Source organism: Eleutherodactylus coqui, chromosome 3, assembly GCF_035609145.1.
Source record: "Eleutherodactylus coqui strain aEleCoq1 chromosome 3, aEleCoq1.hap1, whole genome shotgun sequence".
In the NCBI taxonomy this organism is placed as follows: Eukaryota; Metazoa; Chordata; class Amphibia; order Anura; family Eleutherodactylidae; genus Eleutherodactylus; species Eleutherodactylus coqui.
Window position 1 is genome coordinate 81,635,048 of NC_089839.1, and position 25,111 is coordinate 81,660,158.

A 25,111-nucleotide genomic window follows, 5' to 3' on the forward strand; every position below is an offset into this window, starting at 1 on the left:
TTTCACGCGCCTCTAATGCCCGAAAACAGCGCTTGTGTGAACAAGGCATTCTACGGTGCAAGTGAAGATTGATACATTCAGCAATCTCCCTGAATCCCATAGAAGCAAATGGAATGGTGGCCATACTTGGGCTATGCTGCTCCATTCACATGGAGCATTCGATCAGAGTCACATACGGATTTGTATTCGGGCTCATGCCCACGGCCATCTGCATTTAAACACCGCAGGTCTCCCACAGCATTTTATACGTTACAGGCGGTTTGATACGAGCGTATGCGCAAATACACTTATTGGTGCAGTTTTTATTGCAACCAAACTGCCTCGTGTGAATGGAGCCTTGGAGTGTCTCAGGTTTGGCTTTTTTCTGTGTGATCTTCCATAGACTTCTCTACAGGAATTAAAAAATGTACTAAGAAAATTTTTGAAAATATAAAAAAAATGTTCCCCCTGAAAATCACTTGTCAAAAAAAATGCATAAAATGTATGTTGTTTTTCATAACAAAACAAAAAGTTAGAATAAAAGTGTGTGACTTGTCTGATAACCAGCAGTGTGATAAGAGTCAGGATGTGGTTATTCACACATTTGCTTCTACTGGAGGCCGCGGTACACTTCTCTGCTCTACAGTCACATAATTAGGGGATATGAGCAATAACGAAGAACATCTCTCCATATTAGATATCAGATACACCTCTGGTATATAACTTTATATGGGTTATTCCTAACTAGTTGTCTAATTATGTAAATGAGCACTTCTCAGTGTGTGCTGACAGTGGTCTGAGGTAACAGGAAGAGTAGAGGGCTGACCAGCTGTTACTCAGCAGTAAAGTTTCCTCCCTCTGTGAGAACTTTCTGTACTCCCCAGCCTGCAGCCCTCATCCTCTGCGCCTCTCTGCACTACAAGACTACATGGCTGCTGCTTGGAGCTGGGGAGTCCTCCTATTCCTGGCCGTCAGTGCTTCCGCTGGGGCCATGACTGGTGAGTAGAGCTGGAGACATTAGCCATAGGAGTATCACCGGTCGTAGGGGAAATGGTGATTAAAGCTTGGTGCAGTTTGTTAGGGTACCTTGTTTAGCATTAGTCAATGTCATTTTACATTCAGTTTTCATTATTTTTGAGACTGTAGCAGAAACCCGGAAAATAAACCCTCTTAAGGCTGCTTTGACACAGCCAAGAAAATCGTGTGAGATTTGTGCGATGCGAGATGCACGAAAATCAACCCTATTTTTTGGAAAAGGGTCATACATGAGTGATTTAGTTTATTTTTTTACAACATCGCAGTGCAGGAAAAAGTTGCGGCATGTCCTATCATTGGGTGTTCCCCCACAATGCATCGCCCATTGATTTTATTGGAGCTGGCAAAAGCACTGCATGGTGTGCGAGGTTTCTCATTGAAAACAATAGGGAAATGCTTGCAATATCTCTGGCACGGCTGACAGCTGTGCTAGAGGATCGCTACTTTCCTGAAATGATGCTAGGCGGTTTTGTGTAAAATGCCTCACATGCACGGAGAAATTGCACGTTGGTGAGCGCGATATTTGGCCAAGTTTCACAGCCCTATATCTCACTCGCCCGTGTAAAATTGTCCTAAGGATGCAGCCCCCCCCCCCTTTTTTTTTTTTCCTTACTGCTTTTTAAAAAAATCATAATTCTCATTTGTCCATCAAGGTAGCTGACATAACTCTGTCATGGAGTGTTAACCTTAATGCTGCAAGATGTACAGTTACGTCCTGCAGCTGCAGGGTGTCTATGGAGGGAGATCGCGGGGCTATCTCGCTCCATACATTGCAGCTGCCCACAACAGCTACACTAAGTCACGCGGCTGATCAGAGCTGTTGAATCTTTAAATGCCGCCGTAAATTCTGACAGGCATTTAAATCCCTCAAAGGGATCGCGGGTGTCATGGTAGCCGGAGGCTTTCTGAAAGGCTCCACAGCTGTCATAGCAGAAAGCCTATCTGATAGACTGCCTTTTTTTTTTCTTTTTGTTCACCACGTCTCCAATAAAAAAAGTCATAAGTGATCAAAAAGTTGTATGTAGTAAAAAATGGCTTCAACGGAAACTACAGGATGTCCCACACAAAATGAGCCCTTGCATAAGTATGTCGATGGAAAAATAAAAATTTATTGCGCTCAGAAGATGGTGGCAGAAAATAATTTTTAAAAGAAATATCTCTGAAAAAAAATAAAATAGTAGAGCAAAAAAAAAAAAAAATAACATATATTTGGTATCGTAGTAATCTTTATTCAATGGGTCAGCCTGGACTCACAAGACATGGGTACTTTCTGCCAATCCGTATGCACATGTATAGGGTGCCTGTTTACACGTAATGATTTGTCATTCAGTTTTCTGCATGCATCCATTGACTCCATTCGTGGTGTATCACGCGGCCGTGCAAGGCACGCATAATATATGGTGAAAACATGGTTGTGGACATGAGCCCATATATTTACCACTGAAGGGTTGCAAAAGAGAGGTTATGGATTCTTCAGTGAGTTATCCAACTGTGCAGTTTGACTTGGGCCAGGTCCACACAGGCGTAAGCACAATTGTGCGCACTTAGTTCGTTCCGTAAATGCATTGTGCTATGTTTTTTGTGTGCATATCTTTTGTATTTTACTGCTTTTACCCTGAACCCCCCACCCCCGCCCCCGCAGAGCATTATTATTTGTGTGCGGCAAACAAGGCACACATCTTGAAATGGCTAATTGGTTCCAGGTATGTTTTCTAGCGGAATTATGCAGCCTGTTGCACGCACACATTTGTGCACCCCATTGACTTCTATGGGGATACTTGGTGCTCAGAAAAGTAGAGCATGCTGCAGTTTTTGTGCAACCGCAATGTACACGCAAAATACGGAAATGTGAACGAAAGCACTGAGATCAATAGATTCAATTCCCTGCATATTGCGTGCATAAGTACACCATTGCGAAAAGGAGCCCATAGTGCAGTTTTTAATCTCTCTTTTGTTGCTTTGAATATAGCGCTAGCGTAGTGCAACTTCAGACACCATGATTGATGAAGAACTACACCTTGGCTAGCAGCAGAAGCGTGAGAACACATGGATGCAGTGTTCCTCATATGTGTACTGTATTGCTGCAGCCATGGAGTACCTGCACCTACGTGTTTATTTGTGGAAGGTGCTCAGGTTTTGTTTGTTTGTTTGTTTTGTTTTTCCTTATCCTCAATATGAGTAATCAAAGGTTATTGAGTAAACGAATGGGTATGCATAAGGGCTTATTCAGAGGACTGTATATAGGCCGCATGGCATGAAATCAGCTGCGGATGCGCAACTAATTTCCTATCAACATCCGAACCAATGATACGGATTTTGACTGTTTTTAGATATGGAAATGCTGCATAACGTGCTCCCTGCCTTTTTTGAAATGGCCCTGTACATTTTATAATGACGGAGGTAAAGTCATACATTGTGATAAGCCCCACCCCTGACCACACCCTTTTTCTCTTGCTTTGACCCAGGGAAAATCTGGTCACTTTAAGGGCTTATTCAGACGACCGTATATCGGCCGCGTATTCACGCCGGCCGATATACGGCGTCCCTCTCTGCGGGGGGAGGAGGCTGGAAGAACCAGGAGCAGTGCTCTGAGCTCCCGCCCCCTCCCCTCTGCCAACTCTATACCCCCTCTCCGCTCCTCTGCACTATTTGCAATGAGGGGTGGCAGGATGGGGGTGGAGCTAATTCCTGGAACTTAGCCCCACCCCTGTCCCGACTCCTCTCATTGCAAATAGTGCAGAGGGGAAGGAGAGGGGGCGGGAGCTCAGAGCACTGCTCCCGGATCTTCCAGCCTCTTCCCCCTGCAGAAGAGAGACACCGTATATCGGCCGGCGTGAATACCCAGCCGATATATGGTCGTCTGAAGCCACCCTAATGCTGTGAAAAAAAAATTGAATTTAACACGTAAAATACACATGTGAACGAACCCAATGAAATCAATGGGTTCTATTTTCTGCGTATTGCAAATGTGAATCGGCTGTCATACTGGGGGTTAGATCCTCCCATCCATGCTACATACGTACAGATCCTGGCACAAGACAGAACAATCCCAATGTTTCCCTTTTTCCCTTTCAGGCTTTGATAAGTAATGACAAACATGAGAATCGATTTCCCAAATGTCATTCAATTAGAGGATGTGGAGGAGATGGCGTTGTACGTCAACAGTAGACGTGGGCTGTTTAGTGTGAATGCAAGAGATGAACACATAAGATAACATATAACCTTACTCGGAAATGAAACTAAGCCACCGAGAACAAGGTTTGTTTGAGCTAACGAGGCTAAAACAAAATTGTATACCACATAAATGGGACAAAAGAGGAGAGAATCCAAAGATCTAAAGCAATATGAAATTGACTATAAATACAAACCATACCGGTATAAAGAACACGCGAAGAAAAAGCGCTCTCATATGTAAATGTTTAGGCATGCCTCCAACCGTCCTGGATCTGGTGGGACGGTTGGAATCCCCATAGCCGAACAACTCCATCTTAGAACGGAACCAGAATACTCAGCTGGTGCCATCCAGGTCCCCGCCGCTGTCCTCTGGAGCTCCGAGCAGGCTGCCGGGCATTTGTAAAGCCCATAAGGCATCTATTTCCCAGCGAGAGATCACTCTGATTGGTTCAGGAGTGCTGGCTCTGCCAATCAGATGGATTGGGATCTGCAGTACTCCTGTGCTGGTACTGTAAGTCAGTGAGGCCTTGGAAAACAGCAGAGTGTGCACTTTAAGTAACTGTATATAGACTTAGCAGACTTACTGGTAGGAATTCAAGGCTTGCAGTTTACTTTAGGGATTGAACATACAGCAGAGCTATAGGACTGTGTCTGCTAGCTGGAACGAACAGGACCACAAGACATTTCATCAAAGTACTTCTGTTTCCTACTAAATCCACCTGCTGCAGAACAAGGTCATTTGAATACCAGACTGCTAGCATTCGGCTAACTTCACACTGGCGAGCACGACATGGGCTTTGAGTTCCGCCCACATATTCCCTGAGGATGTGAGGCATTTTCATGCCAGAACAGCCTTGCATCACTTCAGGGAAGAAGCAATCTGTCCATGGCGGATGATCACGGTGTTTCTCCAATTGCTTTCAATGGGAGAACCCACAATGCTGCCACCAGCTCCATTGAATACAATGGGCTCGGCGATGCGAGTGAACGCGGGAAGATAGAACATGCTGCAATGTGTTTCCTGTATAGCACTGCATCGTATCGCGGTGACACGCGGGAAACCATCGCTCATGTGTATGACCCCATTCAAAAGAATGGGGTTCATATTTGTGCATCTCACAACGCACAAATCTTGCACGATTTTGACGGCCGTGTGAAGTCAGTCCTATGCTCTAGCTTGTTGCCCTTCTGTGGTGTAATTGCACTAACCTGCTCTTGTGTGCTATTGATTGTATTTTAATTTGAGTGTTCTACACAAATGGTTACGATTAGAGATCAGCGAACGTACTCGTCCGAGCTTGATGCTCGGGCGAATATTAGCGTGTTCGGGATGCTCGTTACTCTTAACGAGTACCACGCGATGTTCGGGTTACTTTCAGTTTCCTCTCTGAGACGTTAGCGCGCTTTTCTGGCCAATTGAAAGACAGGGAAGGCATTACAACTTCCCCCTGTGACGTTCAAGCCCTATACCACCCCCCTGCTGTGAGTGGCTGGGGAGATCAGATGTCACCTGAGTATAAAAGTCGGCCCCTCCCGCGGCTCGCCTCAGATGCCTTGTGAGTTAGCTGAGGGACAGTGCTGCTGGTGCCGGAGCTGCTGTAGGGAGAGTGTTAGTAGTGAGTGTAGGCTTCAAGAACCCCAACGGTCCTTCTTAGGGCCACATCTATCCGTGTGCAGTACTGTGGAGGGTGCTGTTAGGAGTGTTGCCCTTTTTTTTTTTTTTTTTTTTTTTTTTTTTTTTTTTTTAAATCGGCTGTGCAGAGCATTGCGCCCTGCAGTAATACTACAGGGACAGAATTGTGTAGGCAGGGCCAGAAGACATATATTATTGATTAAATATAGTCAGTGGGCCTTTTCTTTAACCAAAAAAGGGAAACATTCTATTTGGCCTGCCTCTGACAGTCCTCAGCGTTCTGGGTACGTGTGTGGTGGGTGCAGAACGTAAACAGAAATCATACGCAGCCAGCTACGTTTAACAGCAGGCTTGCGCCAATTTCTTTCCTGCCTGGGAAATCAAATCACTGGTAATACACCATGCTGAGGGGTAGGGGTAGGCCTATAGGACGCGGGCGAGGACGCGGAGGCCCAAGTCAGGGTGTGGGCACAGGCCGAGCCAGTGCGGTGGCCAGGGGTAGAGGCAGGGCCAGACCGAATAATCCACCAACTTGTTCCCAAAGCGCCCCCTCGCGCCATGCCACCCTGCAGAGGTCAAGGTGCTCTACGGTGTGGCAGTTTTTCACAGAGACGACTGACGACCGACGAACAGTGGTGTGCAACCTTTGTCGCGCCAAGATCAGCTGGGGAGGCACCACCAACAGCATGCGCAGGCATATGATGGCCAAGCACCCCACAAGGTGGGACGATGCCCGTTCACCGCCTCCGGTTTGCACCGCTGCCTCTCCCCCTGTGCCCCAACCTGCCACTGAGATCCAACCCCCCTCTGAGGACACAGGCACTACCGTCTCCTGGCCTGCACCCACACCCTCACCTCCGCTGTCCTCGGCCCCATCCAGCAATGTCTCTCAGCGTAGCGTCCAGACGTCGCTAGCGCCACAGTTTGAGCGCAAGCGCAAGTACGACGCCACGCACCCGCACGCTCAAGCGTTAAACGTGCACATTGCAAAATTGATCAGCCTAGAGATGCTGCCGTATAGGCTTGTGGAAACGGAGGCTTTCAAAAGCATGATGGCGGCGGCGGCCCCGCGCTACTCGGTTCCCAGTCGCCACTACTTTTCCCGATGTGCCGTCCCAGGCCTGCACGACCACGTCTCCCGCAACATTTGTATGCGCCCTCACCAACGCGGTTACTGCCAAGGTCCACTTAACAACAGACACGTGGACAAGCACAGGTGGGCAGGGCCACTATATCTCCCTGACGGCACATTGGGTGAATTTAGTGGAGGCTGGGACAGAGTCAGAGCCTGGGACCGCTCACGTACTACCCACCCCCCGAATTGCGTGCCCCAGCTCGGTGGTGGTATCTGCGGGGGTGTATGCTTCCTCCACTAAACCACCCTCCTCCTCCTCCTCCTACGCAACCTCTGTCTCGCAATCAAGATGTGTCAGCAGCAGCACGTCGCCAGCAGTCGGTGTGACGCGGCGTGGCAGCACAGCGGTGGGCAAGCGTCAGCAGGCCGTGCTGAAACTACCCAGCTTAGGAGAGAAGAGGCACACGGCCCACGAACTGCTGCAGGGTCTGACAGAGCAGACCGACCGCTGGCTTGCGCCGCTGAGCCTCCAACCGGGCATGGTCATGTGTGACAACGGCCGTAACCTGGTGGCGGCTCTGCAGCTCGGCAGCCTCACGCACGTGCCATGCCTGGCCCATGTGTTTAATTTGGTGGTTCAGCGCTTTCTGAAAAGCTACCCCCACTTGTCATACCTGCTCGGAAAGGTGCGCCAGCTCTGCGCACATTTCCGCAAATCCCACACGCACGCTGCCACCCTGCGGACCCTGCAACATCGGTTTAATCTGCCAGTGCACCGACTGCTGTGCGACGTGCCCACACAGTGGAACTCTACGCTCCACATGTTGGCCAGACTCTATGAGCAGCGTAGAGCTATAGTGGAATACCAACTCCAACTTGCGTGGCGCAGTGGGAGTCAGCCTCCTCAATTATTTACAGAAGAGTGGGCCTGGTTGGCAGCCATCTGCCAGGTCCTTGGAAAATTTGAGGAGTCTACCCAGATGGTGAGCGGGGATGCTGCAATCATTAGCGTCACCATTCCTCTGCTATGCCTCTTGAGAAGTTCCCTGCAAAGCATAAAGGCAGACGCTTTGGAATCAGAAACGGAGGCGGGGGAAGACAGTATGTCGCTGGATAGTCAGAGCAACCTCATGTCTATATCTCAGCGCATTGAGGAGGAGGGGGAGGAGCATGAGGAGGAGGAGGAAGAGACAGCTTGGCCCACTGCTGAGGGGACAGATGCTGCTTGCCTGTCATCCTTTCAGCGTGTATGGCCAGAGGAGGAGGAGGAGGAGGAGGATCCTGAAAGTGATCTTCCGAGTGAGGACAGCCATGTGTTGCGTACAGGTACCCTGGCACACATGGCTGATTTCATGTTAGGATGCCTTTCTCGTGACCCTCGCGTTACACGCATTCTGGCCACTACGGATTACTGGGTGTACACACTGCTCGATCCACGGTATAAGGAGAGCCTTTGCACACTCATTCCCGAAGAGGAAAGGGGTTCGAGAATGATGCTATACCACAGGGCGCTGGTGGACAAACTGATGGTAAACTTCCCATCCGACAGCGCTAGTGGCAGAAGGCGCAGTTCCGATGGCCAGGGTGCAGGGGAGGCGCAGAGATCAGGCAGCATGTACAGCGCAGGCAGGGGAACATTCTCCAAGGCCTTTGCCAGCTTTATGGCTCCCCAGCAAGACTGTGTCACCGGTCCCCAGTCAAGGCTGAGTTGGCGGGAGCACTGTAAAAGGATGGTGAGGGAGTACGTAGCCGATTGCAGCACCGTCCTCGGTGATGCCTCTGCCCCCCTACAACTACTGGGTGTTGAAGCTGGACTCGTGGCCTGAACTCGCGCTGTATGCCCTGGAGGTGCTTGCTTGTCCTGCGGCTAGCGTCTTGTCAGAGAGTGTGTTTAGTGTGGCTGGGGGAATCTTCACGGATAAGCGTACCCACCTGTCAACCGACAGTGCCGACAGGCTTACACTCATCAAGATGAACAAAGCCTGGATTTCCCCAGACTTCTCTTCTCCACCAGTGGACAGCAGCGATACCTAAGCAATTCGTAGGCTGCACCCACGGATGGAAGCATCGTTCTCTCTTACCATCCAAAACGGGGACATTTCTGCTTCATCAATCTGTGTATAATATTCCTCCTCCTCCTCCTCCTGCTCCTCCTCCTGAAACCTCACGTAATCACGCCAAACGGGCAATTTTTCTTAGGGCCACAAGGCTCACTCATATAATTTTTCTAAACAATTTTTATACGTTTCAATGCTCTTAAAAGCGTTGAAACTTTAACTTGAACCAATTTTTCGTTCAACTGGGCTGCCTCCAGGCCTAGTTACCACTTAAGCCACATTAACCAAAGCGATTAATGGGTTTCACCTGCCATCTTGGTTGGGCATGGCCAATTTTTTCTGAGGTACATTAGTACTGTTGGTACACCAATTTTTTGGGGTCCTCACCTACAGTGTAATCATAGTAATTTCTGTGTTCTTCGCCTGCACTCATGGTACAGAAAGGTGTGTGGGGTTGGCCTACACTTTAGCTACATAAATGTCTATACTGCAGCTACTGAAATGTGAAAGAGACTGTTATCTCCCTAAACTGCTGCAATGGGAATGTTACTGGGGCCTGTCTTGAGTGCTACTATTACTGAAATGGAACTAAGACTGCGCTCCCCCTATACTGCTGCTAGTGATATGTTAGTGGGGCCTGTCCCTAATGCTACTGCTGAAATAATAATTGTGGGCTCTGCCTATACCGCTGCTAATGGTATGTCACTGGGGTGTGGAAACAGAGGCTTCACAAAGACATGATGGCGGCGAGGCCATTTCCCACCAACGCTGTTACTGTTAAGGTGCATATAACCATGTACACGTGTAGAGGACACATAGTGCCTCCAAAACATCCCCCTCCTCCTCCAACAATGAAAACATTCTTGGCAAATACCTTTGCATTGGTCCGTATGGTGGCAGTCCAAGAATTTCACCTTTAACGACACAACAAGAGAGCACCACCACCATCCCCCCGCCACGGCCCACTTAATCCTGGCCACATTCCGAAAACCAACTACATAAAACCGCGCTACCAGGTCCGCAGTCACCACCACATTACCACCAACGAGGTTACTGTTAAGGTATATATTACCAGTCAGACTGGGGCATGCAGTGTGGGCCGAAACCCACCTGCATTAAGCACAACATTACTACCTCAGCTGTGTTGGGTAATGCAATGGGATATTTTTATGTACCGCTGGTGGCTTCCTGGCACCCACCCATGCTGTGGGTCCACAGAGAATTATAAATGCATCTGTTTCCACTTCTAAAGAACCCCAGTCTGACTGGGGCATGCAGTGTGGGCCGAAGCCCACCTGCATTAAGCACAACATTACTACCTCAGCTGTGTTGGGCAATGCAATGGGATATTTTTATGTACCGCCGGTGGGTTCCAGGGAGCCACTCATGCTGTCGGTCCGCAGGGACTTCACAATAGGGAGTTGTACCTGCCTGTGTCTATGAATTAAAAACCACGGTCTGACTGGGGCATGCAGACACCTTGACAGAATGAATAGTGTGTGGCACATAGGTTCCCCATTGCTATGCCCACGTGTGCAGCTCCTGATGGCGGTGGCACAGGATTATATTTCTCATTGCTTCTGTACAGCATTGTGGGCTATCGCCCCGCCCCTTTTAAAGAGGGTCGCTGCCTAGCCGTGCCAACCCTCTGCAGTGTGTGCCTGCGGTTCCTCGTCATGGCAGACGCACTTATAAGTAGACATGAGGGTGGTGTGGCATGAGGGCAGCTGAAGGCTGCGCAGGGACACTTTTGTGTGCGCTGTGGACACTGGGTCGTGCGGGGGGGTTGGGCAGCATGTAACCCAGGAGAAGTGGCAGCGGAGTGTCATGCAGGCAGTGATTGTGCTTTGTTGGAGGTAGTGTGGTGCTTAGCTAAGGTATGCCATGCTAATGAGGGCTTTTCAGAAGTAAAAGTTGTTGGGAGGGGGGGGGCCCACTCTTGCCGGTATTGTGGCTTAATAGTGGGACCTGTCAACTTGAGATGCAGCCCAACATGTAGCCCCTCGCCTGCCCTATCCGTTGCTGTGTCGTTCCCATCACTTTCTTGAATTGCCCAGATTTTCACACATGAAAACCTTAGCGAGCATCGGCGAAATACAAAAATGCTCGGGTCGCCCATTGACTTCAATGGGGTTCGTTACTCGAAACGAACCCTCGAGCATCGCGATAATTTCGTCCCGAGTAACGAGCACCCGATCATTTTGGTGCTCGCTCATCTCTAGTTACGATTACTAGATTTAGTTATACGAGAAACATGATCTTACTATACCATAAATAGTCCTATGTGCCCGCACCAGCCTCATACTCCTTATTCTCATTTTGTTTCATATTGTTAAGACAAATGTTCTTATTGTTTGTAATTATGTAGCTTCAATTGTAACGAGCTGTCGGGCAAATGATGCCCGGTACTTGTCTTAGTGATACCCGCTCCTGTGCTGTTGCACAGGAGCAACTACCGCTGACAACGTTCACAGTGCTGCTAGCGTCGGTGCGGAGTGGACCGGGAGCATTGTTTCCACGCTCGCCTCCATACACAGTAAGCAGGCACGTTGTTCAGTTCTCTGCATGCAGTGACAGTACGTCTGAACAATTCCTGGGAGATCTCCAGAGTGTGACGGGCAAGGGGAGTAGAGATGGAAAAATGTGTTTTTGCTGCAGTGGCCCTTTAATGTTTTTGTATGTGGTTTCTTTTTTTTTTTCCTTTTATGGCAAAGCAACTAAACGTAAGCAAAAGCTACAAGAATGGGTTTCGGCCACATTCGCTCTCATTTACACTGGATTTTCCATTTGGGGATTATGTTTTTCCCCTGTTATGGGAGTAGAAAAACAATCTCTAGTTGCATTGATCTATCCCATGACTGAATCAAACCCCAGTGACCGGAACGAACCCATTGACTATGAAGGGATCCGTCCAGCTTTTGTTCTGCCATCCAGCATTTTCCCAGATAAAATGGCACAGTATGTTGCTATATTTTGTACAGTACCTTATCTCCCTGTTTCGTAGGGATAAACTGGTAATGTCCTTGTCCTGCAGTGGTTACGCCAGAATCTGGCTCTCCATTTGGTAGCTAGCGGAGTTTGAACACTTTTAATAAGAAAAAAATGCAATGTTCACGTGTCCAAACCTGATAGACCTTTCTACATCGATCCAGTGTTGGCATAGCTGCCAGAGACAATACAGACCTGATGGGGGTGAATACTTATGCATCTAGTTTATGGTTTAGTAACTGGAATGAGTGATCCGCTCTTAGAGATTTGATTTCACAATGTTGGATGTTACAATGCCGTTGACTGGGAGTTTGTATTTTGTGTTCCAGATGTCCAGAAGGGCACCGTAGCCCCTGGATTTCCCCGAAATGTCAGCACTAATGACCCTGAAGTGAAGAAAGCGGTGAGGACCATGGTGTACGCTTTTAATAACATGACCAATGATATCTATCTTTTTAAAGAGTTAAAGATACAGAAAGCCATGATGCAGGTGAGAACTGTTTCACACGTTGTGGTCATATTATAAAGTAGTGGCAGACCCCCTGAGGCTGTGAATGTGCCCGCTGCTAACCTCTTACTTTATGGTATTTTAGATAATGTTATATGGTGGTGGCTCCTCCTCATGGTTGTTCCATAGGAAGGTAAATGTATGGATTAGTCTCTTACTAAGCATCGCAGTCCTATGTGGGGATGCTACACCTTGCATTGCTGATAGTGGACATAAATGCCCTTGGGACCAAATGATGTTGGGTATTCCTTGTGGATAGAGAGAGGATCACTGTTAATGTTGGGTCTCCAAAGCTGTGCTACATTTTGGGAGCATTCACACAATGTTCTTACTACTCTGGAAGCAGCAACCTAGATCCCCAAAGAAGAACCGTTCATTATCACTAGTGAAAAAGACACCACTACATAGAAAATTGACAGCAGAAAAAGCCCACATGGAGCGATCAAAGCATTGCAAATTGTTATTCCCTAGGGGGACTAAAAAAAAAAAAAGTAAAAATCTGAAAAAGTTTTACTAATTATTTTAAAAAAAGTAATAAAAGTTAAGCAAACAAAATCTTTTGCAATGAAGGAATCTAAATAATAAAACAAAAATACATATTTCGTATCGCTGGGTCCATGAAATCTATCAACGCATTATTTACCCCGCACAGGGAAATTCGTTTGAAAAAAAAAAAATAACAGAATGCCAGAAATGTGCTTTTTGCTCACACTGTCTCCAAGAAAAAAATGCAATAATAAGAGATCAAAAAGTTGTACGCAATACAAAATGGTACTAACGTAAACTACAGGACGTCCTGCAAAAAATGAGCCATCACACAACTATATTTGAAAAATAAAAGTTATTGGGCGGAGAAGATGGCAGAATTTTTTTTTTTTTAAATGTCTTTGAAGAAAAATTTCAAAGTAGTACAGCAAAAAAAACGATGCAAGTTTGGTATGGTAGTAATCTTACTGACCCACAGAATAAAGTTGTCATGGCATTTTTGTTGCAGTTTTATTGCACTTAGAATTTTTTTTTAAGTTTTTCAGTACATTATATGGTACATTAAAAATACAAATCCATCCGCAATAAATAAGCCCTCATACAGCTACATCGATGGATAAAGTTAAATTTACGAATTTTTTTAGATGGGGAAGGAAAAAAACGAAAGTGGAGGGAAAGCCCGTGTCATTAAGGGGATAACTGAAGTTTCAATTTTTTTAACCATTTATCCAATAGGGCTAAATCTTCCTCCATTTTCAAGACACCACCAGGAGTATCAACCCTATTGCACAGTTTTGAATCATCAGCAAACAGACAAACCTTACCTGTCACATTTTCTCCTATGTCACTTACCAACATATTAAAAAAGAATACCCACTAGAGCAGACCCTAGTGGTCACCACCTGTAACTTGTCATGGCTCAGAATACAATCTCAGACTGGATTCAGACGACCGTATATCGGCTGGGTTTTCACGCCCAGCTGATATACGTTGTCTCTCTCTCTGCAGGGGGGGAGGCTGGAAGAGTCGGGAGCAGTGCTCTGAGCTCCCGCCCCCTTTCTGCCTCCTTTTCGCCCCTCTGCACTATTTGCAATGAGGAGAGGCGGGGCGAATTCTCGAAAAGTAGCCCTGCCCCCTGTCCCGCCCCCTTTCATGTGTATATTTATTAAAAACGCCAAAATTGGGAAAATTTTTAAAAGATTATCTTTTTTTTCACATTTTCAACTGCAATATCTCAAATATGTGCAAAAATATTGTAGAAGATTTTGGAGATATAATAAAAAAAAAAATTCTCTCCATCTGTTTACTCTATTCTGGACACACATTGGAAACATTTCTGTGTTTTTTTAACCATTTAAGAGACGTACAAATTTAACATTGATATTTATTTTTTTTACCGTTTTGAAGAACATTTTCTTTTCTTACACCAAGCCAAGACTGCAAAGGCTCATAGGTGTCAGAATGATAGATACCCCCACAAATAACCTCATTTTAAAAACTACACCCCTTTAATATATTCACTATGGGGTGTCATGAGTATTTTTACTCTAGTTTTTTTTTTTAGAAATTAATGCAATTTAGGGGAGAAAAAATAAAATTTCATATTTTTGCAAATATGCCATTTAAAAGACGGGATTTTTTTCTATAGTGCACATGAAAATGAGTATTTTCACCCAAAATGGATCCCCCTGTTTGTCCTGTGTTGAGAAACATACTCATTGTTGCCCTAATCTTGTGTCCGTATGGACAACGGGGCCCAAACCAAAAAGAGCAGCCAGTAGCTTTCAGAACAGTTATTTTGCTTAAGTCCTTTTAGGCCCCATTGCCCACTTGTAGAGCCCTTCAGCGGCCAAAACGATGGAGAACCCCCACAAATGACCCCATTTTGGAAACTAGACCCCTTAATGAATTTATCTAGGGGTGTACTGTGTATTTTGATCCCACAGTTTTTGAATGAATTCAAGCAAAGCAAAAAAAAAAGTGATTTTTGTTTTTTTTGGCAATTGTGTCATTTTAAAAACAGCTTTTTTTTTTGTACAGCACACATATTGAAAACTAGACCCTTTTACGCATTCATCTAGGGGTGTACTGTGTATTTTTATCCCACAGTTTTTGAATGAATCTGAGCAAAGCAGAATGAAAAAATTATGATTTTGATTTTTTTGGCAATTGTACAAAAAAAATGTTTTTAAAATGACACAACACACCTCCTGAATAAAGACTTTCACCCCAAAATTGCCCCCCCCCCCTCCGTTTGTCCCATGTTCAGAAACATACCCATTGTGGCCCTAGTACTATGTCCGTATGCACAACGGGGCTCAAACCGAAAGGCGCATCAAACTTCAACTGTGTCTTAACTTCTACGTAATCACCATTATCCATTGGATAACGGCAATCACGTGACCGGGGACCGCTCACTGCGGCCAACGGTCACTGCTCCAGGCTCTCGGCTACCTTTAGTAGCAAGGAGACTTTAAATTTCCCAGGCCCTCCACAGCTTCTGCGCTTGCATCCGCCATTTTGCTGATGGGCACATGCGCCAAAGTTGGGGAAAGGTCTGCAGATAAAGATCCCATCGGGGGACATCACCGGAGGCCTTAGGTAAGTAATTTCACCTCCCCTCACGGATCAGATCGGTGAAACTTTTAACTTTTTTTTACATCTCTCTGCACTCGGCTACACATGGGAGCCAGGAGCCAGAGAGTTTTTAAATTTCCCGGGCCACGCGCCCAACGTGTGGTGCAGAAGGTTCCGTCGGGACCCGGGAGGCCAGGACAACGCGGGACATCGCTGAGGAGGCGGGTGAGTACTTTCAGCTGCTCTAATAGATCCGATGCATCAGGCAGCTGATTAAGTTTTTTTCACTTTTTATTGACTTTTATATGATTGCCAGCATTCAGTAAATGCCGGCGATCATGTAAACCCGGGAGGGGTGCCGGGAATGGCAGCTCCAGGTTGCCGGCTACCTTCGGGATCCAGCAGCATGGAGCTGTCACGTCCTCAGCTTGCAGGACCATTTTGATGAGGTTTTGGTTCATTTCAATTATATTTGAAGGTTAAAGCAATCAACTATGTATTAGGCTCTCCCAAAAGAATGGAAACAAACGAAAATCTGATCAATTTTGCATCTTTGGTCTCCATTTGACTGTCAATGGTAACATTTGGGGTTCCGTCTGAATAGGTTTTGGTTATTCAGATGAAATCCTGGGGCGTTATAGGTGAATAGAGGCAATAATGTGATGTGAATGCAACCTTTGTGACAGTGACCCATAAATAGGCCACAGTAGTGTCGAACTCTTTAGTCCCTACAGATACTGAACCAAGAGAGCTACCGCCACAGCCAACCACTGAATACAGCTGGACTGTTCCTGTCTTATGTAGGGTTGAAGTATTGCACCTTTCCATTTGAAGATTGTTTGTGTCCTACAGTTGCTATACCAGTGTTAAGTAAAACCTGTTGCATTGCATTCCACCAGAGCTATGTGTGAAGTTTGCAGAGCAGAAGGCCTGTAGGTTGAATCGCAATCATTCCAATATTTTTGCTCCATATTTTTGTAAAACTGACTCTTCACAGCCATGAATTTCATAAAATCCAGACACTCCTCTGCAGATATGTAATCTGTCAATTTTTATCAAGACTAGAATACTTAATGCGGTTGTCCCACTTTTAGCTGTCTTGCTGCAGGAAGCAGACAGCTCTGTACATTGCACAGTGGTCAGAGTCGGTACTGCCAGCAGAGTCTTATTCACTTCAGTAGGTCTGAGCCTGCAGTATCAACTCTGGCTATGGTGCGATGTACAGAGCTGTTTGCTTCCTATAGCTAAAGAGCTGGAAGTGGGACAGACCCTTTTTAAGGCCTCCTACATACAGTAAAGTAATTTTTTGTTTGTTTTTAAAAAAATGTTCATAGGTAGTGAAAGGAATTAAATATTTGTTAACGGTAGAGTTGGCAGAAACTGTCTGTAGGAAGAACACGGAGTACATCTTGGATGACTGTGACTTTCAAAAAGGGCGACTGAAAATGGTAAGAAAATGTCTTCATATATTAGTGGATATGGTGTATTTATTATATAATTGTTTTCGAGCACCATCAATTCTAAGGAACGGCACATATGGAATAGGGGTTTTAAGTATCCAACATGAGATATAAACTTGAACTACAGATCTAGTCAAGTTTAATTTGACTTGTTAAACACTGACACAGAAAGTTATTTACCGTTTTCAATGCCTTTTGTTGGTTAAGATAGCTTTTCAAAGGCTTAAGATAACTTGTCTAAGTTAAGTTGTCTAAGATAAGTTATCGCAGTCAAGTTAAACTTTGCTACCTATGTAAATGTGTGATAGAGAGACACCCTGGTCTTAAGTGCTGACAAGGGGAAGTATGAAGGAGACAATAGGTAAGGGTTGAAAGCACCTGTAGGGTAGTCTGGTGGCAGCAGGGTTATTTTAGGTTGCTACCTTCTCAGAAAAGTTGGGTTTTAGGTTGCTTTTCAAGTTTTCAAAGGTGGAGAAGTTTAATCATCTGGAAGCAGTGTGTTCCAGAGTGTAGGGGTGCATAGGAGGAATCTGGAAAATGGTTGATTTTAAAAAGCAGACGAGGGGATTGGAGGAGGAGGTCTTAAATTGACTGGAGATTACAGGTTAGTAGGTATCTAGGGATTAGGTCAGATGTATGGAAGGGACAGGTTGTGGACAGCATGCAAAAAAGTGCCAAAACATGGCAACACTTTTAATACATGAATTAGAATATATATATAATGCAATAGAACTGCATTACTGCTATATTGGTGGTCCTACACCTAGTTTTGTATGTTTTGCTTTTGGTAACCTGCATCTACATATAGATTTCACTTTGGATGTGCTATCTGACTTTTGTTTTTTGCATTGTGCATACGGAGGTGTGACTCTACTTGATTTTGGACATACACTGCTACCCATTGTCCAAGGCTTTGGAGGTTCTAGGTCCAAAGAGAGATGAGCTTGTTAGAATAGGAGTGTGCTCACCTTGTTGGCAGATGGACTCTCACAATTTGTTCAAAATGTGTGCTAGGTGTAAGGTTGTTGCTTGTGTCTGCCGCCCTTATGCGGTTCCGGGCAGCTGCAAGTGTCCCTCTGCTCTCCCTGACTGCTTTTGTTCAGCGTTGAGAGGGTTAGCCAGGTCTCTGCCTCTCAGCTCACCTGAGAGGTTAATTAGGCATTGCTCTCCTATTTAAGCTGAGCTGTTGCACTTCACGTGGCCTCTAAATTGATGATTGTTTGTTCCTGACACTCAGCTTTCTTTGGTAACTCTGTTATGTCTGAGTTCTGACTGATCTGTGTCTTGTCTGCCTCTCTGTGTTGGGTCTATTTCAGGCCTTCTGTTCAGTCTGAGGCTTCTTGCATATCTGATCTATTTGTACATTTATTTTCTGTCAATTCCCCTTCCTGTTTATGGTTGCCCTTGCTCTGTCCTGCATCCGTGTGCTCCTCTGTCTGCTGCTTGTTCTAGATTTGTTACACAATCAGGGATAGTCAGACCTGAGGTTCCAGCGCAGTGCTGCCCTTATCGGGAAGATCTTCCTGCTTGTATTGTAGGCAGGTATCCTGGGGTTAGTTGTATCGTTAGTGTAGGGACCTTGAGACAATGAGGACCCTTGAAGTTGGGCTGGCGGCTTAAGTGACTTGACCAATTCACAAACGAATTCCTCGTACTTTTATAGCGGTTCCATATGGTCAATCGTGCGGGTATGCTGGTGAGTGTTCTGGGTGTTTGGCGTCTGTCATTTCTCTGCCTGTCCGTGAGTATGTAGTCTGTCTCTTGGCACTGAGGTCTGTCTATGCCTTCTCAGTTCTGCCTGTATCTGAGGTTGCTCTGAACACCTGTTTACAGTCCATTTATCCTAGGAGTTAGCTACTAATCACTCCAGGACTGGCCTCTGCCTGGTTGGTTGGTCCAGTGGATCCACATTTCCGTAAATCAGTAACAGTATTCAGAGGCTGTAACACTAAGAATCTCGAATTTCTATAATCTAGAAAATATATCAGTAATGTGTTCGAGATCCATATATTAAACATTGGCACATCTATTGGCGTTTGTAGTGAGCTGCTACAGCTTGTTTTTATAAAACACAATGTTGCGACACCCCATTTAAAAACCTAAATGATAGCTTTCTTATAAGAGTCCTTGAATAAAGTTTCAGGAATGGGTCACATGATTATATGGCAGGAATGCAACAAGATTGAAATCAACCTGTGGGCTTATCTACAAATGGCTGTGAATTCTTGGGGGTAAAGTATACATACAGTCTGTCTGTACAGAAAATAACGTAGAGACTCTGTTGCCACCTTTTAGTCCTATGAAAGTAGGTGACCCATGGATGTAAGTTTTCGACTGGTCTTCCCCATCTTTCCATCAGTGTCACCGCTAAAAGACACCACACAATGCACTGCAGCAGCGGCTTTCTGCGCTAACACTGGGAGAACAAAGGGGTAGGTAAGTATAAAACTTACATCCCGGACTTAGCGGGTCACCTTCAGCCCATAAACCTAATTTATAGGACTATAAGCAGGCGACCGTCTCATTAAAGATACTCCTCCCCTTGAAAGTTGTAGCATGTAACATCCTATTATATTGTGCTGACTTTTTTTTTTTCTGCATTTCTTCTGTCTAGGTGGTCACGTGTTATTCGGAAGTATGGAAGATCAGCTGGTTGAATGTTGAGAAAGTAACTGTCTTAAAGTGCAGTTAGAATCTAGCTACACAAAGAATTCAAGACCTCTGTCCCCTCCTTTAAGTTTTCTAACGTCTGTAATAAAGACTCGTACAAAACTGTAAATATCATCAAAAAGAGGGAACATCACACGAACTACACAGCATATAAAAACCCTTGTGTAGACTTGGCTTACACCAAGAGTGTTCCGGATTTCAAGAGGATTCCTCCTGCGATGTAGCGGATTGACGATGTACGCATACCTGCACTTTTCACTGGCAATAGTTCCCAGTATCACAGACTGCTCAATGTATTTGTCTTTAAAACAATATAGATTTTTCATGGTGAATAAATACAAAATGTGTATTTGAATGCAAAAGATACGTATTTTTATTCTGCAAAAACAAAAAAAATTTGGACTACATCACAGTATGTGCAGATCATGGTTGAAATCTATGCAATATGGTCAACTGCAATTTTCTTTCCCATGGGGAGCAATTGAAGTCATGATTAGAGATGAGCGAACGTACTCGTAATGAGTACTTACGCACCCGAGTACCGCCATTTTCGAGTACTTCAGTACTCGGGCGTAAAGATTCGGGGGGTGGGGAGCGGCGCGGCGGTGCGGTGCGGTGCGGGGGGGAGTAGCGGGGAACAGGGGGGAGCCCTCTCTCTCTCTCTCTCTCCCTCTCCCCCCCCCCCCCCCACTGCTACCCCCCCGTGCCGCCACGGCGCCCCCCGAATCTTTACGCGCGAGTACTGCTGTACTCGAAAATGGCGGTGCTCGGGTGCGTAAGTACTCGTAACGAGTACGTTCGCTCATCTCTAGTCATGATGCAACCCAAATTCTACTGTGAGCCACATGAACTACTTAAAGCCCTAGCCTAGGGCGGCTTCACAAGGACGCCTGTGCAAAAACGCTAGCGTTAGTAATAGTTCTGTGAATGTTGCAGTTTTGCGCATTTTACTGTACTTTTTATGCTGCCCAGGACATTTCACATGGGTGCAAGACACACTTGTGCTGTGATTTAAAAGGCATTAATTAGTTCCAGGTGTGGGGTTTTTTACCCACAAAATTGCGCAGTGTAATGCACAATTCCTTGGTTTTAGGTGCGCCAAAGCACCTCTTTGGGGCTTTAGGCGTGCACTTAAGAGCATGCTGATGTTTTTTTTTTCCGCACGTGTGCAAAAACAAATGAGTAATCAATGGGTTCAGTTCTCTGTGTATTGCTCACGCAAATACGTCCATGTGAAGCCGCCCTAAAGGAGCTCCTTGGGATGTAAAGGCAATCGAAAATGTGCCTTTCTCATACTGCTACTCCTTTTTAATTTTGGTACTCAGTCAACCACACTGCTGTGGTCGCATGTAGACAATGGGGCACATCTACTACTGGAGTTGTACCAAAACTCTAAAATTTGCAACAAAAAAGGTGCAACGTACATCAAAGAAATTTACTATTAACTTGTGCCAAAAAAAACAAAATGCCTCTTACTCCTCTTCAAAACTGTCTAGAAAAGGGTGTGGGGTTTGAGTGGATTGATGCTTTGATGGATATCTATGATATACAGACTTGACAAAAAAAGCGATTGCACTCCAAGCGGTTCACAAGTTCAAAGAGTACCGTATATTTCAATATTTATTATGCCCAAATGGGACTCTATTTGCAGCTGAAGCTCCTTGCTCAAGTCTTAGACATCTGAAAGACATTCACATAGCCAAGACACTTGAATAGGGAAAAAAAAAAGTTCCACTCCTAAAGTATATCAGCTGACCATACCTGAAGTAGTGTAATAGACCATTATAAAATCAATACTTACCAAATCTAGGCATTCTATAGCAAAATAGAAAGCTGCATCACCTTGGGTTGCTCTGTAACTCTTCGACTTGGGCATACTCTGTGACGTGGCTAGCTGGCACATGCGTATAGCACAGAGCAACCTGAGATGGTATGGAGTTGGCGTTTTATTAATCTTGCTTTTAAATGCCAAGATTTGGCAAGTAATCTTATTTTCTAACCATCTATTACACAACTTGAAGTATCATCAGCGGAAATGTTTTAAGGGTGGAACGTTTTTGGTATTTAAAGGAGATGTCCCGAGGCAGCAAGTGGGTCTATACACTTCTGTATGGCCATAATAATGCACTTTGTAATGTACATTGTGCATTAATTATGAGCCATACAGAAGTTATAAAAAGTTTTATACTTACCTGCTCCGTTGCTAGCGTCCTCGTCTCCATGGAGCCGACTAATTTTTGGCCTCCGATGGCCAAATTAGCCGCGCTTGCGCAGTCCGGGTCTTCTGCAGTCTTCTATGGGGCTCCGTGTAGCTCCGTGTAGCTCCGCCCCGTCACGTGCCGATTCCAGCCAATCAGGAGGCTGGAATCGGCAGTGGACCGCACAGAAGAGCTGCGGTCCACGGAGGAAGAGGCCATCTTCAGCGGTGAGTAGAGAAGTCACCGGAGCGCGGGGATTAAGGTAAGCGCTCCGGTGAGCTTTCTTTACCTCCCTGCATCGGGGTTGTCTCGCGCCGAACGGGGGGGGGGTTGAAAAAAAAAAAAACCCGTTTCGGCGCGGGACAACCCCTTTAAGTGTTTTTTGCTATGTTTAGCTCTTTCATAGGTCTGTAACCTGAGGGAGTTACAGCTCTGAAACACTTCTAATTTGGGCATATGGTTCTTTATGGTTACCATTAGCCTTGGACGTATAAAGGAGTGTACCCTGGGGTTCATTATTGGTTACAGCCCTGTGCACAAAATCATAAGGTGAGCACACCATTCTCCTTTATCTTCTAAGACCATTATTTTGAGATCTAATGCAGGGAGGTGCTCTACCTATTTTTTATTTTTTTTTGTCTTATGACTTGTGAATCTTTGCAATAAATTTTGCATCCTTTTTTTTTTTGTAATCTCACTCCTGTAGCTGGGTGGCATACCAAGTGTCTCCACATCTTTGGACCTATTATAAAGATGAGAAATTTATCAACCTCACGCAATATTTCATAAGTGTGTCACCTCCTTAACTCCAAAGGGTGTACACATCCGCCAGGTGCAGGGATGATATAGAATGGAACCGGAAGCTAATCCTGCTCCATACACGGCGGCTGACAGCCAACACCTGCCTGCAACAGCTACGATCAACATTCACTGTGTAAATGACTATTACTCCTTGAAAACGTCTGAGTACTTCTTGAGGCCTGTACAGCCCTCTTCTGATGAGGTTCTGAGGTGCTATTCGATTATCATGGCAGCTGGAGTCGTTCTGCAGGCCCCCAAGACTGCCATGAATGAATGTCTATCAAGGTGTGCCTGTCAAAATACAGTATAATGCAATATTATGGTACTGCATCATACCGTATGGGCAAGAAATATATATATTTTACATTGTGAAAAAGGGGAGATATCAAAAGCTTAAAAAAAATAAATCCTTTTATCATATTTAATTTGGCTGCAGCCATAAAAGTCTGATCAAAATAACACATTTATCCTGAATGCCTTCAGAAAAATATACAGTGCCTAAGAAAATTTTTAATAAACAGTCCTCAGTCATATGTAGAGATGAGCGAGCACACTCGGATAAATCAGTTACTTGAGTGAGCCTCGCTCTTCTCGAGTAACTTCATTCTTGTCCGAGCGTGCTCGGGGCGGCGGGTGTAGCGTGGGGGAGAGATCGATCTCTCTCCCCGCTATCCCCTGCTGCTCCCCGCCCAGACAAGAATGCAGTTACTCGAGAACAGCGAGGCTCACTCAAGTAACTGATTTATCTGAGTGTGCTTGCTCATCTCTAGTCACATGTATTCCGCAACGGTACTGGTAGAAACTGCAGATTCTCCCAACAGAAAACAAGCCCTACACAGCATGTGACTTATGCCGCAGTGTGAATGCCAAAAAGACCGTTCCTCTCCCTCCCCCCCCCCCCCCCCCCCAAAAAAAAAGGGAAATAAGAAACCATGCTTCAGTGCATTATTTGTTATGTTAAATGGTCACATCGAAAAATAGAACTTGCCCTAGATAGTAACAGTGCTGGAAAAACTGTTATGGTTTTTTTTTTTGAAAGTTGGGGAAAGCAAAAAAGGGGAGAGGGTGGGGGGGAGCACTCCATTAGGATGCATTCATGCAACTGTATTTTTGCACTTTTTTTAAAAATTTCAATGGGTTCATTCACATGTACGTATTGTGCGTGCGCTCTATTGAAAAACACCAAAGTTCAAGGTCATCAATCTTCCTCCAGTCCCTTTTCTTCACTTTCTGTCTTTCACAGCATTGACTCTCCAGCATTCTGTTGTAATGCTTATGGCTTTATTTCTCCAGATCTTATCCATACTTTGCATTGCGCTGTGACCTGGCACAATTCGTTTTTAGTTTGTGTCCTAATTCTCTATTGTCAATTTTTGATCCAAAGAAGTAATTTTTAATCACCTGGGACCAGTAGCCTAACATTTGTAAAGGCAAATAATTAGTGCCTACATGTGGAATACTCCGCTCTGTTAAGGCTACTTGCATACAGGCAATTTAAAAGTTGCGTCTGAGAATCTTGGACACAACTCATATTGGGCATCCAGTCCGTGTGCTGTCCGATATCCACTGACGTGCTTTTCTCGTCAAAAAGTAAACATTGCAACATGTCCAAGTTCAAACATCTACAAGCATATAAGTCCAAGCAAAAAAGCAAACTGCCTGTCCATACACACATTCAAATGAACGGGTCCTACGTCTGTCTGATTTTTTTTTTAACCAATTTTTCAGTAAATCTGATAATGTAGACTAATAAGGTTTCCTTTTCGATATTTTTTTTTTTTTTTTTCTCCCTTTCACCCAAGTGGCAGTGCGGGTTCTGTGCCAAGTAGACAAATAGTGAAGATAATCTCTTAATTCTTCACCTTCTGTCTAATCTCCTGTTATTTCCAACAGGGAGTCTATTCAGCCCAATTGTATGTTTAGACATCTCCTAAGAGGAAAAAGTTTACTATGAAAATGAGACATGCAATCTAGAAGTAAGCCAAAAAGAAACGGCATGCGCTTGGGTTGCTGGCAGACACGAAGGCCCAATGTCCACGGGCGGCTTTCATTTGCAGAATCTGCAAATCAGGCCACCCATAGGGAAATATTGGGGGTCCGCGCTTCATTTAACACCTGCGGATTTGTCTTTATTTGATTTACGGATGCCACGCGTGGATAATAAATCGCTGCATTCATCTCTAGGGGAGCTTATGATCCGCAAATACATTTGCAGATTTGAAGTTTAAAATCAATTAAGATGGTGGGGTTGTGGATTTTTTCCACGCAATAAAAAAAACCCCGCAATGTCCCTCAAGCAAGAAAAAAAAAAAAAATAAAAAATCAGTTTTATAATGACTCACAGTGCAGCCGCTGCGGACATCAACATAAAAAGTCTGCGAGGGCCGTGGACATGAGGCCTAAGACGCATGTAAAAACCTCAAAAAGAAAACTAGATCCCAACTTGTTGATACACAGTATAAGGTGTCCT

The 25,111-nt window shown here is 45.1% G+C and overlaps 1 protein-coding gene across 1 annotated transcript; it reads left to right on the forward strand.

Annotated features, from left to right (window-relative positions):
• The first annotated feature begins 841 nt into the window (after positions 1–841).
• LOC136619774 (cystatin-F-like) lies at positions 842–20,004 on the forward strand. Its single transcript, XM_066594539.1, has 4 exons — positions 842–977; positions 12,271–12,431; positions 16,847–16,960; positions 19,587–20,004. Exons 1-4 carry the CDS (start codon positions 908–910, stop codon positions 19,662–19,664), a joined length of 423 nt encoding a protein of 140 aa, XP_066450636.1. The 5' UTR covers positions 842–907; the 3' UTR covers positions 19,665–20,004.
• Positions 20,005–25,111: the final 5,107 nt, after the last annotated feature.